General features: G+C 41.3%; 1 protein-coding gene across 2 annotated transcripts in view; it reads left to right on the top strand.

Moving 5' to 3' along the window:
* The window catches only part of adcy1b (adenylate cyclase 1b), a 71110-nt gene extending 53734 nt beyond the window's left edge, over window positions 1–17376 (top strand). For both annotated transcript variants that reach the window (XM_079613574.1, XM_079613573.1), the window contains exons 14-20: window positions 5939–6065; window positions 11123–11239; window positions 11321–11467; window positions 11561–11659; window positions 11742–11856; window positions 12320–12444; window positions 14851–17376. In XM_079613574.1, the coding sequence (XP_079469700.1) occupies window positions 5939–6065; window positions 11123–11239; window positions 11321–11467; window positions 11561–11659; window positions 11742–11856; window positions 12320–12444; window positions 14851–15189 (1069 nt within the window). In that variant the 3' untranslated portion in view covers window positions 15190–17376. The remainder of the gene's footprint in view (window positions 1–5938; window positions 6066–11122; window positions 11240–11320; window positions 11468–11560; window positions 11660–11741; window positions 11857–12319; window positions 12445–14850) is intronic.
* Window positions 17377–17619: the final 243 nt, after the last annotated feature.

Genomic DNA, 17619 nt, shown 5'->3' with positions numbered 1-17619 from the left:
AGATCCTTCATTCCTCCATACAGAATCTCTCCAGATCCTTCATTCCTCCACACAGAATCTCTCCAGATCCTTCATTCCTCCATACAGAATCTCTCCAGATCCTTCATTCCTCCACACAGAATCTCTCCAGATCCTTCATTCCTCCACACAGAACCTCTCCAGATCCTTCATTCCTCCACACAGAACCTCTCCATATCCTTCATTCCTCCACACAGAATCTCTCCTGATCATTCATTCCTCCACACAGAATCTCTCCAGATCCTTCATTCCTCCATACAGAATCTCTCCAGATCCTTCATTCCTCCACACAGATCTCTCCAGGTCCTTCATTCCTCCATACAGAATCTCTCCAGATCCTTAATTCCTCCATACAGAACCTCTCCAGATCCTTCATTCCTCCATACAGAACCTCTCCAGATCCTTCATTCCTCCACACAGAACCTCTCCATATCCTTCATTCCTCCACACATAACCTCTCCAGATCCTTCATTCCTCCACACAGAATCTCTCCAGATCCTTCATTCCTCCACACACAACCTCTCCAGATCCTTCATTCCTCCATACAGAATCTCTTCTGATCATTCATTCCTCCACACAGAATCTCTCCAGATCCTTCATTCCTCCATACAAAATCTCTCCAGATCCTTCATTCCTCCACAAAGAATCTCTCCAGATCCTTCATTCCTCCACACAAAATCTCTCCAGATCCTTCATTCCTCCACACAGAACCTCTCCAGATCCTTCATTCCTCCACACAGAATCTCTCCAGGTCCTTCACTCCTCTACACAGAATCTCTCCAGATCCTTCATTCCTCCACACAGAATCTCTCCAGATCCTTCATTCCTCCACACAGAATCTCTCCAGATCCTTCATTTCTCCATACAGAATCTCTCCAGATCCTTCATTCCTCCACACAGAATCTCTCCAGATCCTTCATTCCTCCACACAGAATCTCTCCAGATCCTTCATTCCTCCACACAGAATCTCTCCAGATCCTTCATTCCTCCACACAGAATCTCTCCAGATCCTTCATTCCTCCACACAGAATCTCTCCAGATCCTTCATTTCTCCACACAGAATCTCTCCAGATCCTTCATTCCTCCACACAGAATCTCTCCAGATCCTTCATTCCTCCACACAGAATCTCTCCAGATCCTTCATTCCTCCACACAGAATTTCTCCAGATCCTTCATTCCTCCACACAGAATCTCTCCAGATCCTTCATTTCTCCATACAGAATCTCTCCAGATCCTTCATTCCTCCACACAGAATCTCTCCAGATCCTTCATTCCTCCACACAGAATCTCTCCTGATCATTCATTCCTCCACACAGAATCTCTCCAGATCCTTCATTCCTCCACACAGAATCTCTCCAGATCCTTCATTTCTCCATACAGAATCTCTCCAGATCCTTAATTCCTCCACACTGAATCTCTCCAGATCCTTCATTCCTCCACACAGAATCTCTCCAGATCCTTAATTTCTCCATACAGAATCTCTCCAGATCCTTCATTCCTCCACACAGAATCTCTCCAGATCCTTCATTCCTCCACACAGAATCTCTCCAGATCCTTCATTTCTCCATACAGAATCTCTCCAGATCCTTAATTTCTCCACACTGAATCTCTCCAGATCCTTCATTCCTCCACACAGAATCTCTCCAGATCCTTCATTTCTCCATACAGAATCTCTCCAGATCCTTCATTCCACCACACAGAACCTCTCCATATCCTTCATTCCTCTATACAGAATATCTCCAGATCCTTCATTCCTCCACACAGAATCTCTCCAGATCCTTCATTCCTCCACACAGAATCTCTCCAGATCCTTCATTCCTCCACACAGAATCTCTCCAGATCCTTCATTTCTCCATACAGAATCTCTCCAGATCCTTCATTCCTCCACACATAACCTCTCCAGATCCTTCATTCCTCCATACAGAATCTCTCCTGATCATTCATTCCTCCACACAGAATCTCTCCAGATCCTTCATTTCTCCATACAGAATCTCTCCAGATCCTTCATTCCTCCACACATAATCTCTCCAGATCCTTCATTCCTCCACACAGAACCTCTCCAGATCCTTCATTCCTCCACACAGAATCTCTCCAGGTCCTTCACTCCTCTACACAGAATCTCTCCAGATCCTTCATTCCTCCACACAGAATCTCTCCAGATCCTTCATTCCTCCACACAGAATCTCTCCAGATCCTTCATTCCTCCACACAGAATCTCTCCAGATCCTTCATTCCTCCACACAGAATCTCTCCAGATCCTTCATTCCTCCACACAGAATCTCTCCTGATCATTCATTCCTCCACACAGAATTTCTCCAGATCCTTCATTCCTCCACACAGAATCTCTCCAGATCCTTCATTTCTCCATACAGAATCTCTCCAGATCCTTCATTCCTCCACACAGAATCTCTCCAGATCCTTCATTCCTCCACACAGAATCTCTCCTGATCATTCATTCCTCCACACAGAATCTCTCCAGATCCTTCATTCCTCCACACAGAATCTCTCCAGATCCTTCATTCCTCCACACAGAATCTCTCCAGATCCTTCATTCCTCCACACAGAATCTCTCCAGATCCTTCATTCCTCCACACAGAATCTCTCCAGATCCTTCATTCCTCAATACAGAATCTCTCCAGATCCTCCATTCATCCATACAGAATCTCTCCAGATCCTTCATTCCTCCACACAGAATCTCTCCAGATCCTTCATTCCTCCACACAGAATCTCTCCAGATCCTTCAGATTCCCAAATCCATGTTGGTGCTTCTTCTCTTAAGTTCACTCCACTCCACTCATCAGGTCAGGGAACTGGGACGGCCATGGCAGAATCTTCATTTTGTGCTCCGTAACACATTTTCACGAGTTCACACTTACGAATGATCAGAGAGTAAACGGTTATGTGTATTTGGAGTGCTGTCCGGGGGGAGGGCTCCGAGCTCGCAAATTGGGCCCGAACCCAGAGTATTCCCCCCATCTCTGGTTAGGAAGATAACCGTGCAAGTGTGAGGCAATGGGGTGGTGGAGGGATGCTGAAAACTGTCGAGGAATAAGGGTGAGTCGACTGCGTATATTTATAGGTTTTACTCATGCTGATTGAGTGGACTTGTTGATTACTGATTGATGACAGCTGGTTGGAATGACTTGATTGCTTGATCATTAGAACGCGTTCCTCCCGAACCTTGTTAATAAAACATCATTTTGTGTTGATTTTGATTTTGATTTCAAGACTCAACTAATCTCTGCAATTCTCCATCCGTGCATTAAGACCATATAGACAAGCGTCCTCTTCCTGGCAGATTCGTAACATCTTTAGTTGATTGGAACTTCTTAATTATTGCCCTGATGGTCAAAATGGGGATTTTCAATTCTTTAGCAATTCTCTTACAGCCACTTTTTATTCTGTGATTCTCAACAATCTTTTGCTGCACATCAGAATTATATTCTTTGGTTTTACTCATTGTGATGGATGATGTTTGGCCTAAAAAAAGGTAAATATTAATGGGAATATTCTTCAGATACTTTACTCATAAAAAGTTCTAGGAGTGCCAATAATTGTGGCCAATGTGTTTTGGAGAAAAATATTTATTTCATAATGTGATTTCCCCCCACTTTCAATTATTTTACTTCAATGAAAGGTTAGATTTTTGCTATTTTTTTGAATGATAGATTAAAAGGATAACCAATGCAGATTATTTTTTTATAGTCATTTTTGATCATATTTACCAGGGGTGCTATTAATTCTGACCACGACTGTATATAATAATCTTCCAAAACAAGACACTTGGGTGTTGTACAGAGGTACAGTGCCACTGGTGCTTATTGGATATATGTGAGGTAAATAACAGATGAAGCAACAAAATCTTCCAAAGTCTATAGAATAATACAAGACAAGTCACTCGTATTGTTTTGAATGGGGGAAAATGCAACGCTCAATATGGCGGAATAAGTTCCGCCTTCTAAATAAGAGCCAATCGCTGATTGGTAAAGTCATCGCATCACTGCAGTTGCTGTTAGAATCTCCGGTTCCTATAGAAACAGTCAGATGCGCGTTTCCACTGATCCAGCTGAAAAATATAGTTTTCTGTCATGATTAGAGCGTGAAGAAACTACATTTTAGATTTCATTGGTGATTTCAAATAGGAAATTTAATCGTAAGCTTGGCGAACAATTTTGGAGAATTTGATGTTTCCCCATTCAAAGAGATAGGAGCTGCACTTGCATGCAGAGAGGCATTTTAAAGATGGCCGCAGAGTGAAATGACTTGTCTTAAAGGGACTTTGGTTAAGCGTAAAACAAGCCCAATTTATTAAAGGCCTTTTATGCTTAACCACGTGAGTGCCTTGGAATATTTAGTTATCTCATCAAATATATATAATAATTTGCTCCACTGGTAGTGATTTTTTTTTTTTTTTTTTTTAATGAATCCAAGAGAATAGTTGGTACTATGGCACTATTTTAAAGGGGTCATGAAATGAGAAATAAAATTTTCCTTGAGGTTTTGACATATAAGAGGTCATCATATTATAAAAATATCCTGAAAGTTCCAGAACGGTAAACTTCCTTGTTAGTCCAAAATCAGCTTTTATTGTAACCAGCGAACGAGTCGTTCGGGAATGTGCCTCTTTATGACGTAATGAGGTAGTGAAGGACCGCCTCTGCGGAAGAAGATCAGCTTAGGCCCCGCCCACTGGGAGAAGAGCACAGGGTCACTCACTGGACGAAAAATAACATTATACCTTCAGAAGGATCCTAATGCTAGGAATGTGGATATTTATTTTCAACAATGTGAATGTCTCTGTTGAACATTATTTATTCGTATTTGGTACATTTCACTGGATTCCTTGGTAAATCAGTCCGCAAACTCGGCGCAGGCTTTTACGATATGGACTCGACGGTAATGCCACAACATGTAAGTAACTGTTCATTCTGATGCCTGATCTGTGACCAGTGATTTCTGATGTAATGATTCATGTACAGTCAGTAAATCAAAGTGACTAAACGTTCAACGTCACATTGTTTCTCCTAGCAGGGTGTAAATAATCTGTTATTAAAACTGATTGAATTATATATAGAAAGCGATTAAAGAACGCTCCGCGGAGCGGTTTCATATGCGAAGCTTTCAGCCAATCACAGCAGTGGGCGTTTACACTGAAGCCCCTTCACACACAGCGTTCAGAGGCTAACATCAGGCTAGGAAAATGCCTTTATTTCTAAATTATGACAATTTTTGAAGTAAAAATCATACTAACATTATGAAGCAATAAAACAATGCAGTTCATGACCCCATTAATTTATTTTTCGTATGAATCTTTTTAATATTATTGTGTGGGGTGTTAGGAAAGTTGTTTAATTCTGAGTTTGTGTCAATGTGTAAGCATTGGATGTATTTTCGGATATATGGATGATACAAATGTCAAATGTCCGCTCTGTGACAAACAGAATGAACCATAAAGTTAAACTGAACTAAACTAAAGTCAGCTCGAAAACAAGTCTGTAGAATGTATTACTTATTATTACTCGGCTAACATGGAGCGTTCTCAGAACTCTAACACTCGGGGAAGGTTCTCTCAGCGGCCGTTCACACAACACCGTTTTTACTAAAACTGAAAACTTTGAATGCGTTTTGGCCGTTCATTTTTTGTTTTAGTTGGACATTCGTCTAACATTATTTTAAATGCTAGTTTCAGAACGTCCAGGGAACATTCAAAAGTAACTTTCCAATAAAGTCGGAAGAATGATCCAATGGAATGTTTCCTTAATGACTGCATAACGAAGAAAACGGTTTTAAAACTTTTTTAAGCAACTGGATGTTTTTGATTTAGCAAACATTCAGATGTAAAGGGATGATCAGGAAAGCATGTTGTTAGCTGGGCAGAATCAGTGTGTTGACTCTGTGCTGGTGTGTGTTTTGGACACAGCTGGGGCTGGCTGAGTGTTCGGGGTCTGGAGCCCATCGTCTCTCTGCTGCTCTTCTCCACCGCTCTGGCCCTTCACTCCAGACAGATGGACCTCAAGCTCCGGCTGGACTTCCTCTGGGCCACTCAGGTACGTGGAGAACACTGTGTTCGAGTCAGGACAAGAAACACTGCCAACACCAACACCATAATCTGACTGTCCTCCTAGCCCGGTTTTTCAGGGATGTTTGAGTCGATGTCTGTCACAGATCAATATTTTTGAATAAATATTTGTACAATGTATTAATTTTAGCAGAACAAGCAGCTTGTTAACAGAAAGTAGGCATAATAATAGTAGTGAGTAGCCCTAAGTTTAAAAATTGTAAAAGTGTATACACTTTTTTTATTTATAAAAGATGCTGTGATGAAACTTTAACAGCATTTTCTTATCATCTGTGGAACACAGCAGGAATTCAAGAGACATGGTGATGGAAAAATATGAGAATAAAATATATATATTTAATAATTAAAAAGTTCTCTTAGCAAAAGCATTGTGGGAAACACCTTATGTCGATATTCCACTCTGAGTTTTGACATTAATAGCCCTAAGTTAAATTTTTTTTTATAAAATATGCTGTTATTTATTAGGGCCCAAGCCTTGAAAAGGCGAAGGCCCTATTGTTTTCCTTCGGATTATTCTTCATTATTATTATATTACTACCTTTTGGGCACTTTTGGGGGCCTTAACGTGCTCAAAAACTCTTGAAACTTTGCACAAATGTCAGAAGCCGCGGCCATTAGAGCCGGACTGAAGCTGGTACCCGGGCGTGGCAGGGGGGCTCGACAGCGCCCCCTGGAACGCGGTCCGAAAACTTGGTCCATAAATCAAACACGTTTGCATGTAATAATATGAAACTCGGTACACATATAGATTTAATCGGGCCGAACAACTTTCGTGCTCTAAGTTTTACGCCAGTCCAACAGGAAGTCGGCTATCATGGGCTGTATGAAAATGCATGCCCCTGGAATTTGATATACTCCTCCAAGAAAAATTATCCTATCGCCACCAAACTCGGTCAGCATGAAGTCAAGACATTGAGGACGCTAAATTGCAGACGGATTTTTGATATCTCGAACGGTTTGGCCGTGGCGAGGAAACGAAGTTATGGCGAGAAAAGAGAAACACGATGTGTTATAACGTCTTCATACATTTATTGATCTTGATGAAACTTCAGCAGTGTGTTTGTTGTAAGAGGGCGATCACATGGATGTGACTATTGTGAGTCAAAGTTATAGCGCCACCAACTGGCAGCAGGAAGTGTGTTACTTTCAAGATACTTTTGACTAAAGTGGGTGGGTTATTTTTACCTACAGTCACAAAACTCGGTCTCTATATTGTGCTTATCGATCCGGACAACTTTCTCATTTACAGTCATAAGCTCCGACCAACAGGAAGTCAGATATTTTGGTTTGAATTTGGTTTTGTCTCTCTCTGACAGAGTTCCCCCTGCCATTCTCTGTGTGTGTGTGTGTGTGTGTGTGTGTGTGTGTGTGGGTGTGGGTGTGGGGGGGGGGGGGGGGAGGGAGGGAGGGAGGGCACACACACAGACAGCCCCCCCCTTTTCTGTGTGTGTTTGAAGGGGAGCAGAAAGACTCACACTGATGCAAGCTCTAAAGCAGACTTCTTCTCGACAGTCAAAGCGGGGTTACGTTATTGCCCGTCGTGCACAGGAACCCGAAAGGCAACGGGGGTGGCGGCTTTTTATATATATATATATATATATATATATATATATATATATATATATATATATATATATAAATAAATATAGCTGCAAGCAGCGATGGAGGGCCCAAGCCGGTGGCAGCGCCAGCCCGGTGCCTTTAGTGTAACTAAAGGCACCAGGGTGGCGGTGCCACCGGCTTGGGCCCGTAATCGCTGCTTGCAGCTATATTTTATTTTATTTTCCTTGGGCTTTATGTCAGTTTTTAATTTTGGGGAAAACAAAAAGCAATGAAACCCGCACTGAGACTGCATTTTTACCATCTGTGGAACACTGCCGGAAATGTGTGGAGCCCCTGAAGGGACATGGGGATGGGAAAATATGAGATGGGGGGAACATTTATATTTTAAAAATTATATAAGTTCTCTTAGCAAAAGTTGTGTGGGTAACACCTTATACACCTAACACCGATAAGTGACTTTGCAACTAGAACCTATTCTACTAGCCCGAACCCTAACCTAACAGTCCACAACAGTCTGCTAGTACTCTGCTGAGAGTTAGTGAACTCTGTGTAGTTGAGCGCCAGCAGAGCGCTCTTCCCCTGAGTTTGACATTATTGCACCGGTATTGCATCAGGATTATTACTGGTGACCTATTTAAGCGCTGAGCTCAGTGCAAAGTTTTCTCTTGCCTTGCAAACATCTTTGAGTGTTTCGGGTTATTTTTGTGGACTGGATTTACCTGTGCTTGACTTTACATGGTTTCAGTAGTGGCGGGCAGATCGAGGCTTCGTGAAACACTGAAACTGAAGCAAATGTGCCGTTATTGTGTCGAGGCTTCGAAACAACCCCACACCCGTCTCCACGGGGACCCCTAGTGGTCAGAACAGTGTAAATGCAACAAAAACCCGGGCAAAACATGCTTACAAACACCTTTTACAAATCTATTGGATTTGTTTTTTAGTGAAAGTAAAATCTTTTAAATGCAATTTTCTAATCAGATTATCAAGTGTCTATAATGTTCTTTTATCAAGTGTCAGGGCTTGTTTTGTTTGTTCTATGAATGGCTCACCTAAACAGGCCAATAAGAGACTATTAACTACTATTATTCATTTTAATTATACTAATGTCTAAATAAAACGTCTACAAATGTATAAAACTGATCAGAGATCAGGTTAAACCCACAGACACTTGTTCAATCTCAGTGAATCTGCATGATTCATGATTCATCGCCCCCCAGTGGTGAACCACTGACATTTCCAAACGTTTCGAAACAGTTGTGACGTAACGAAGCCTCGTTTGATACACACTCCGAACCACTGAATTAAACAAAAGATTCGTCAAGGATTTTTGTGTTTACTTGCAAAAGCACTGAGATGTAGTGTTTCCTCCCACCTCATGTTATTTCCATCACAAGTGTCCTGCAAGTGGACGAAAAGTTTCTCAGGAACGCAGAAGTTCAACATGTTACAGTTTTTTTGGATTGCTTACACACTAAAATTAAAAGTAGTACACTATTAGCAAAACCTTACACTCAAGAAGCAAAACATCAGCCCATATTTGCACAACTATAAGCACATTGTCAACCTCACACTTGTTGCAAAACTCTACACACAGTGATTTGCAAAACACTAAACACACTTAACATACATTACACACAAAAATCTATCATGAAGTCACTTCCTTGCAATACCAAAGCACTGACTGTCAAATTACCGCACCGTCCAACCAATTGGTTCAACACAGTCATCAGGTGTGCAAACACTTGTTTGCTTAATTGTAGACACACCAATCAGGTGTATAAGCACTATAAAAAGCAGCAGGTGAGTTCATCGGTCTTCAAGCACAATGGAAAGAGAAAGAGTAAGATGAGGAGGAGAATGAGGAAGACAAGAAGGTGCTCAATGAGGACCGAATCTGACAAATGAGATCCGCGCAACACTGGTTGACCACGTTGTCAACCACGGCCTGACGCTGAGGGAGGCTGGACTGCGAGTACAGCCAAATCTAAGCCGATACACAGTGGCAAGTGTGATAAGAACATTTCGATTGGAAAATAGGTACTAGATCTACACTGAACTACACAATTTTGTCTGACACTGTTCTTCAGAGAGTTTTACGAATGGATGGAGAGGAGATCCAGCATGAGTTCATTTACGTAGATGAGGCTGGGTTCAACCTGACGAGAACACGAAGGAGGGGAAGAAACATCATTGGCCACAGGGCTATAGTCAATGTCCCAGGGCAACGTGGGGGTAATATAACACTGTGCAGCCATTACACAGAATGGGGTCCTCCACCGCCATGCCCATATGGGCCCTTACAACACAGCACTCATACTTACATTATTGGACCAATTGCACAACGTTAACAGCAGCAAATCAAATCGATCATATGCAGAGTTCATATGCAATACATTGTTGTCTGGGACAATGTGTCTTTCCACCGCTCTGCTCTGGTTCAGAACTGGTTTCAGCAACATCCACATTTCACCGTCCTATATCTTCCACCATACTCTCCATTCCTCAACCCTATAGAAGAGTTTTTCTCGACATGGCGGTGGAAGGTGTATGATCTCCGTATCCAGGCTGAGGTACCCCTCATCCAAGCCATGGAGGAGGCCTGTGACCAGATGGAGGTAGCAGCAATGCAAGGATGGATTCGTCTTTCCAAGGTGTCTTGCTAATGACAACATTGCAACATTGCTTGCGATGAAATTCTCTGGCCAGATCCAGCTAGGCGAAGAGACAATGTCTAGTTTATTTTATTTATTTTATTTTTTTACAGTAAACTTACAGTACAATACGTAAAGTGACATTTTGTTACAGTATTATGAATCTCCATGTCAACATTTTGGGCGTGTTGAGAAATGAGTTTCTTCAGTCTGCAACATTGTCTTGTGTAGTGTTTGGTGAATTTACATTATATATACTTTGTTGATAGTAGCCTACTCTAATCATAGGGAAGTAGAAGTGCTAAAAGTGTTTTAGGTTTATCACAGCAGAGTGTAACTCGTGCAAACAGAGTATAGTAATGTGAAACGTGTGTGTTTCATATGGTAACAAAGTGTGGTTTTTAAACAGAAGTGTATATTTTTTACAAGTGTGTTTAATTATGCAAAGGATCTGTAGGGTTTTGCTAATTGGGTGTGTGGTTCTGCTAATTGTGTGTAGTGTTTTGAAAACACGGGCCCTGTTTTGAAAATCGTGCTTAAGCAATCCAAAAAAACTGTAATATAATGTTCCCTGAACGATCTGAAATAAGTAACATTTAAAAACGTTAGACGCACTAAAACGTTTCAGAAAAAAACTTTCCGTGAACGATGTATAAATAATGTTTTTGTGCTAACGTTTAGAGAACATTATTAAAGAGCAGATAACTCTGAACGTTTGTTCATATCTTTGGCAGACCGTTCCCTGTCCGCTGGGATTATCCCACTGAACGTGTCTTTCTGTGTGTGCGTGTGTGTGTGTGTGTGTGTGTAGGCCGAGGAGGAGAGAGACGGCATGGAGAAAGTCAAACTGGACAACAAGAGGATCCTCTTCAACCTGCTGCCCGCTCACGTGGCTCAACACTTCCTACTGTCCAACCCCAGGAACATGGTGAGAGGACTTCAGATCTATGTCTTGAGCACATTAATGGAGGAGAAGCGTTGAGCTGATTGTCTGGTTCTCGTGTGGCAGGATCTTTATTACCAGTCCTATGCTCAGGTGGGAGTGCTGTTTGCCTCCATTCCCAACTTCAACGACTTCTACATCGAGCTGGATGGAAACAACATGGGCGTCGAGTGCCTGCGACTGCTCAACGAGATCATCGCTGACTTCGACGAGGTCCTTTTCCTACTTCTACAGGACATCGTAAGCATTCCTGTGTTCATGCTGGCACTCCTGATCTGCTTAAGTCCTGTTTCTCCTGTTTTGCAGCTCATGGACAAAGAGTGCTACAAGGACATCGAGAAGATCAAGACCATCGGCAGCACATACATGGCAGCGGTGGGGCTGGTGCCCACCATCGGGACCAAGGTCACTAATCAGCCACACGTTTAAAAGGGCAGAAATACCGACTGAACATCTGTGAAGATGACTTGTTTTCTCTCCTTTATAGGCAAAGAAGTCCACTGCTGCCCACTTGAGCACCATAGCAGACTACGCCATTGAAATGTTTGACGTTCTCGATGAAATCAACTATCAGTCATATAATGATTTTGTCTTGAGAGTGGGTAAGCTTTGATAAACCTCAATCCCTCCACCAAATCCGCACGCTTCTACCATTCGTAGAAGAAGCAAGAATTATATTTTAGATTTTTTTTATATATTTGAGGGGGGAAAAAATACACATTTTTTATTTATTCAGTTCATTATTTACTCTACTTGTCTATGTACAACCCTGTATGACTTTCTAGCAGTGAAACACAAACGATATTTTGACAAGCTTTCAGTGCTTTATTTTCCGTTCAGTGAAAGTCAATGTGGTTTGTCATTTTGCTGTTCTGGACACCACTGACTTTACTATACTATTAAAGACATGACCAAACACAACAACCCCAAACTCAAAACCTCATTTCTGGAATCATATTTCGGGACATTATTTATTTGTTCAAGTGCTCAGTTAAATGAAGCCGCTGTTGAGGATGTGTTGTGATGTGTGTGTGTGTGTGTGTGTGTGTGTGTGTGAATACGCAGGTATTAATGTGGGTCCAGTGGTAGCGGGGGTGATCGGGGCTCGCCGGCCACAGTATGACATCTGGGGGAACACGGTGAACGTGGCCAGCCGAATGGACAGCACAGGCGTCCCGGGGAAGATCCAGGTACTCGTGTATGCCAGACACGGTCATGCATGTGATTTATGTCTTTATGGGGGAATTTCACAAAACACGGTCAGATCGCAAGGCAAAATTAAAGGACTTTTTTTTTTTACATTTTGCATAAAGAAAGTAAAACCTTCTTTTAGGACCATTAACATTTTATACAGAGAACAACAAAATGTAATCTTTTAAATTATATAAATGTGTTAATTTATAATTTTTACTCATCCCTTTTCTTAAAAAAAAAATGTACTGGCTGAAATGGAAGGTTTGTCATTTTAAACTTTTTTTTTATTTTTTTTATTTTTTTACTTTTTTATTAAACTTTTTTAACTTTTTTTTTTATCAAAACATGAACACTGCAAAAAATGCCTTTTTTTACTTAGTATTTTTGTCTTGTTAACAGATATGTCCAAATATGTCAAAATTCTTAAATCAAGAAGCATTTACTAGATAAGTGCTTTTTTGCTTAAAACAAGCTAAATGATCTGCCAGTGGGGTAAGAAAAATAAGGGTGGTTGATTATGATTTAACTTTTCTAACTGTAGTTAGTGTGTAATGTTGCTGTTTGATCATAAACAACATCTGCAAAGTTACAACGCTCAAAGTTCAAAGCAAAGGAAGATATTTGCTTTTAAAGAAATTGTTTTTAAGGACGACAACAAACGGCTGGTAGGAACTACACGACATTCCTCCCGGGTTACTGACATCACCAACCCTAGAATTTACATAAACCCCGCCCCCAGAACACGGTTTATAGATTATCATGACAGAATATGCTAATCAGTGACTAGAAGATAACTACACATAAACTACATAAATTCATCAACTAACCATTCAGAAATGTCCTGTTGCTTCTCCATGTCGTCACTTCTTCTTGAGTCTCTCCATCTTTCTGACTTCGGATTGAACATAAAAGGCTAAACGTTTTTGAAATGTTCTGTGTGTGTGTGTGTGTGTGTGTGTGTGTGTGTGTGTGGTAAAAGGACACAAGCTGTTGAAGCTCCGCCCCCTGTGCCGGGAGCAGCGGCTCATTTGCATTTAAAGGGACAGACACAAAAACTGTGTGTTTTTGCTCACACTCAAAAAGGGACAATTTTAACATGCTATATAAAAATATCTGTGGGGTATTTTGAGCTAAAACTACACACACACACTCTGGGGACATCAGAGACTTATTTGACACCTTGTGAAAAGAGCACTATACCACCCCTTTAATTCAAATGGAAAAGAAAATAATCTTAATTCAAATAGAAAACAAGATTATTTTTCTTACCCCATTGGCAGATAATTTTAGTCTGGGAAAACCCTGACAAACTTCTGGCAAATTAGAGATTTGCTCTGCAAGTCTGTCTGGCCAAGAGCCCATTTCCAATTTTTCCAAATCGAGGCTCCAAGCGTTGAGGCGGGCTTTACACGATGACGATCGCTCTGATTGGTTTTAGGCCTGTCCAATAGCGCCCAGAGGCATTTGAGTGACGTCCGTTGGTGACGCCCCTTTGGGAATGGGCAGTGAATGAAGCTTCCCCAGACCCACAGACACAACTGAGAAGGGTCTGGTGTCAACAAGGCTAAGATCATTTTGCTTGTTTTAGGCAAAAAACTCAATTACTTTTGTAGTGATTTGGACTGGAAACAAGACATAAGTAAGAAAAGCATTTTTTGCAATGTATTAGGCAATTTGAATTGTGAAGTTGTTTAAATGCATTTTTAGTCATTTTATGGTTCGGATGTTATCATAGACATTGCCCTACCCAGACATACAGTATTCATTTTATTTGTGCAGGTCTTAAAAATGTCTTTAAAGCCTTAAATTTGATAAATAAACAAAAACCTGCAGATACAGTTAAATTGTGGCGTTATTTTCATAGTAATAAACTATTAGTGTAATGCAAATCAATGCAAATCATGTAAATTTTTATCAAATTTCTTTATTTTTAATGTTAACATTGTCACAAACTGCTTTAAGTCTAGGGTTGAAAGGCAGATTTATTGGGACAATCCAGAATCGTAATCCATACAAAAGGTCAAAGAAATGGCCAAACAACCCAAATGAGCAGTAGGGCAGAAAACACAGGCAAACGGTAATCCAGAACACCGGCAGAGAATCAAGAAACTAGTGACCGCTCATTGCGTCTCGGGGCGTAATTATTTATATTCCCTGTAAATGATCTTTGGCTGCATTATAATGATCTCTTAATTCACATTATGCATAAGTAAAATAAAAACACATTACAGTAGTGATAATTAAGCTGTGTCCCAAATGGTGCACTATGCACTATGCACTCAATCTGTGTAGTGTAAGAATTTTAAGAAAAGTCTTTAAGAAAAGACTGTACATATTTACACACGCACACAGAAATAAATATGCATGTACGTATACTGATTTGAACATAAATGCTCCTCCAGGTGACAGATGACGTCTACCGTCAGCTTCAGACCGACTATGACCTGGTGTGTCGTGGCAATGTCAGCGTGAAGGGCAAAGGTCAGATGCTCACGTACTTCCTGGAGGGCAAAGCGCAGGACGCGGGCATCCGAGCGCCCCATCACACCGGCGGCCTGGAGCGCAGGGTTCACGCCATCGCCCGCACCAGCAGCACGCAGAACAAGGCCGGCAGCAACTCGTCCGTGGCCTCGGGCTTCGCGGCCCGGCTCGGCATGAGCAGCACTGCGGGGACGCACGCTCACAGCTCCAATGTGCCTTCAGTCGGAGAAGAGGAGGAGACCAAAGAGGAGCAGGTGTAGGAGTCCGCAGCTGGACAGAATCAGCGCCGTCTTCCCTTTCTGCCCAATAGCACATGCTAAGAACGTTCTGCTAACGCTCCTTTAAGTTATTTCCCTTATATGTCCATTTTTTTAAATGTTTTAAAAACATTTGTTTCCCGTGGTCATGCGAATGTTAATGGGTCGTTCCATTTGATCATTTTGCAAACGTTATGGGAACGTTACTTTTAACTGTTCTCTGAATGCTCTGAAGAAAGTAGTAACATTAAAAAAAAGTTTCAGGTAAAAACGCCCCATGAACGAAGTATAAATAATGTATTTGAGAACGTTATTAAAGACCAGATAACTTTGAAGGAACGTTCTGTAGACGTTACTGGAAGAACGTTTGTTCGTAACGCTGGGAGAACCTTGCAGAACGTTCTCTGTTCACCGAGTCAGCGGTAAGACCTTTTCATCACACACTCCTGCTCCTGCTGTGAATGATTCCTCATCACACCACATCCTCCTGGATAACTTCAGGTGCCGTCCTGCATATCAAGCCAGAAGTAGATGGTTGTGAAGGTCCACGTTCACAGAGACGTGAATGCTCTTTGAAACATGAAGGATTCTGTGGCGCTGCGGAAACGTTCAAAGCCTCAAGTGATCTTTTGCAAGGCATCATTTTTTATGCATCCTAAGCCAACATCTTATATGAACTGTACATACTAGATGTTCTTACAATTAGAGTTTGTGCATTATTTTGTATGAAACTCTCCAGTGCATTTGAATGAATGTGATAGTGTGTGCATGAGACACATCTACAGCAGACCGACGGCAATAGAACAAGCACACGCTCTGCATCCCAACACACAGTGCACTGGGTTTTATAATTCATCTTCTCACAGTCTCCATCACATGCGGCACACTTTCTAAAGGTCGACCACACTGGAGAAATAAGAATCAGAGCTCTCCAATGTTAATAACACATTTACAGCTGCACTCTGATTTAATATTAATACAATAAACATATATATATCTGATGCTTCCAAGGCCTTACATCAGGACACAGAGAGTTTATATGTAAAGTACGCGTTGCTTCACAGCAGTGTGTGTTTATAGAACAAGAGAAATCAGGGAGTTTATCGCAGTCGAAAGAAAGCTTCTTCATCTTCATCATCGTCATCGGCTGCAGTCACACTGACAGACTGTTCTAACACTATAAAATACAATATAACATTTATATTCACACAGCTGGGTCCAAACAGTCTGATGCTATATTGAAAAGACTACAAATTCTTCATTACAAATTCTATTATCAATGTAGAACTTAAGATGCAAGTGTCAGTCTTTCAGAAGCTCTGAAATAATCTTCTTAACACTTTCCTTTTCTTTCCAGGTTTAAACTGTATTTTGAATCCCAGATTGTCAGGCCTTTGGACCCGCTGTATATGAATAGTGCTATAGTGTGTGATTCGCAGGGACAAACCTCAACATGCTGAATATGTGCCAATTTTATGAAATCTTAATCTGAAGTGTAATGATTGGACACGATTCTGTCATCAGCATTCACTTTAATAATGTCAACATGATAATGTCAACAGCTCTGTTAAAACACCGAAGCTATTAGATACTATATGTTTTCTACAGTATTCAGATTGTTACCGTGGTGTTTACCGGAGAGCGGCAGATGCTTTGATGTAATGAGGTCAGATAGAGAGGTCTACGGGGACACGAGGGTGCAGTGAACATCTGTTGACATGGAGGTCAACAACCTGTCCATGACGAGCGCTGTCTCACACACACACACACGCACACGCACACACACACACACACACACACACTATAGATCCCTGTCGACTGGTGCGTGTTTACAAGCACAAAGCCCATTCTCAGATTCTGTACATTTATGAGACTGTTTGTGAGTCATTGAAGAAGGAGAAACAATGATTCTGTCAATATTTCTATGGCAAATGTCTATTTTCATGCTGATGTTTTTGAGTCATGACGCTTTTCTTCAGGGTATGAATCGCTCTTTCAAATGCATCTCTGTACTGTCGATACAGTATTCTTGCCTTATTTGATGCTTGCGGTGGTTGAAGTCATTTGCCTTTTAGCTCTGATATACAGAAGTGTATTTTGTAAATACAGCGATGGATGATATACTGTCCTTTGTACAGTGTAAACCTCAGCAATATAAGATTTTGTAATAAAGAGTCTTGAAGTACAACGACTGCGTTTGTTTGATGGCCATGAGACGTGACATGTCAGATCTGTTATATCCTGTGTGTGCTTTTGTGTAGTAGTCTCTGAGTTTGTAGTTTTGCTTGGTTTCCCCTTGAGTGTTTGCCGCTGTGTCTTGTCAGTCCTGTTACTCGTGTATAAGCCCTCGTGTTTCCTCTGTGTTCCTCCTTTTGTGATGGTTTGTTTAGTTCTGTTTTCCATGTTTGATATCTTTTGGTCATTATTATAAAA

The sequence above is a fragment of the Phoxinus phoxinus genome (genome assembly GCF_949152265.1).
Source record: "Phoxinus phoxinus genome assembly, chromosome: 5".
NCBI lineage: Eukaryota > Metazoa > Chordata > Actinopteri > Cypriniformes > Leuciscidae > Phoxinus > Phoxinus phoxinus.
The sequence above is the reverse complement of the archived record's forward strand: the minus strand, read 5'-3'. Positions and strand labels throughout refer to the sequence as shown.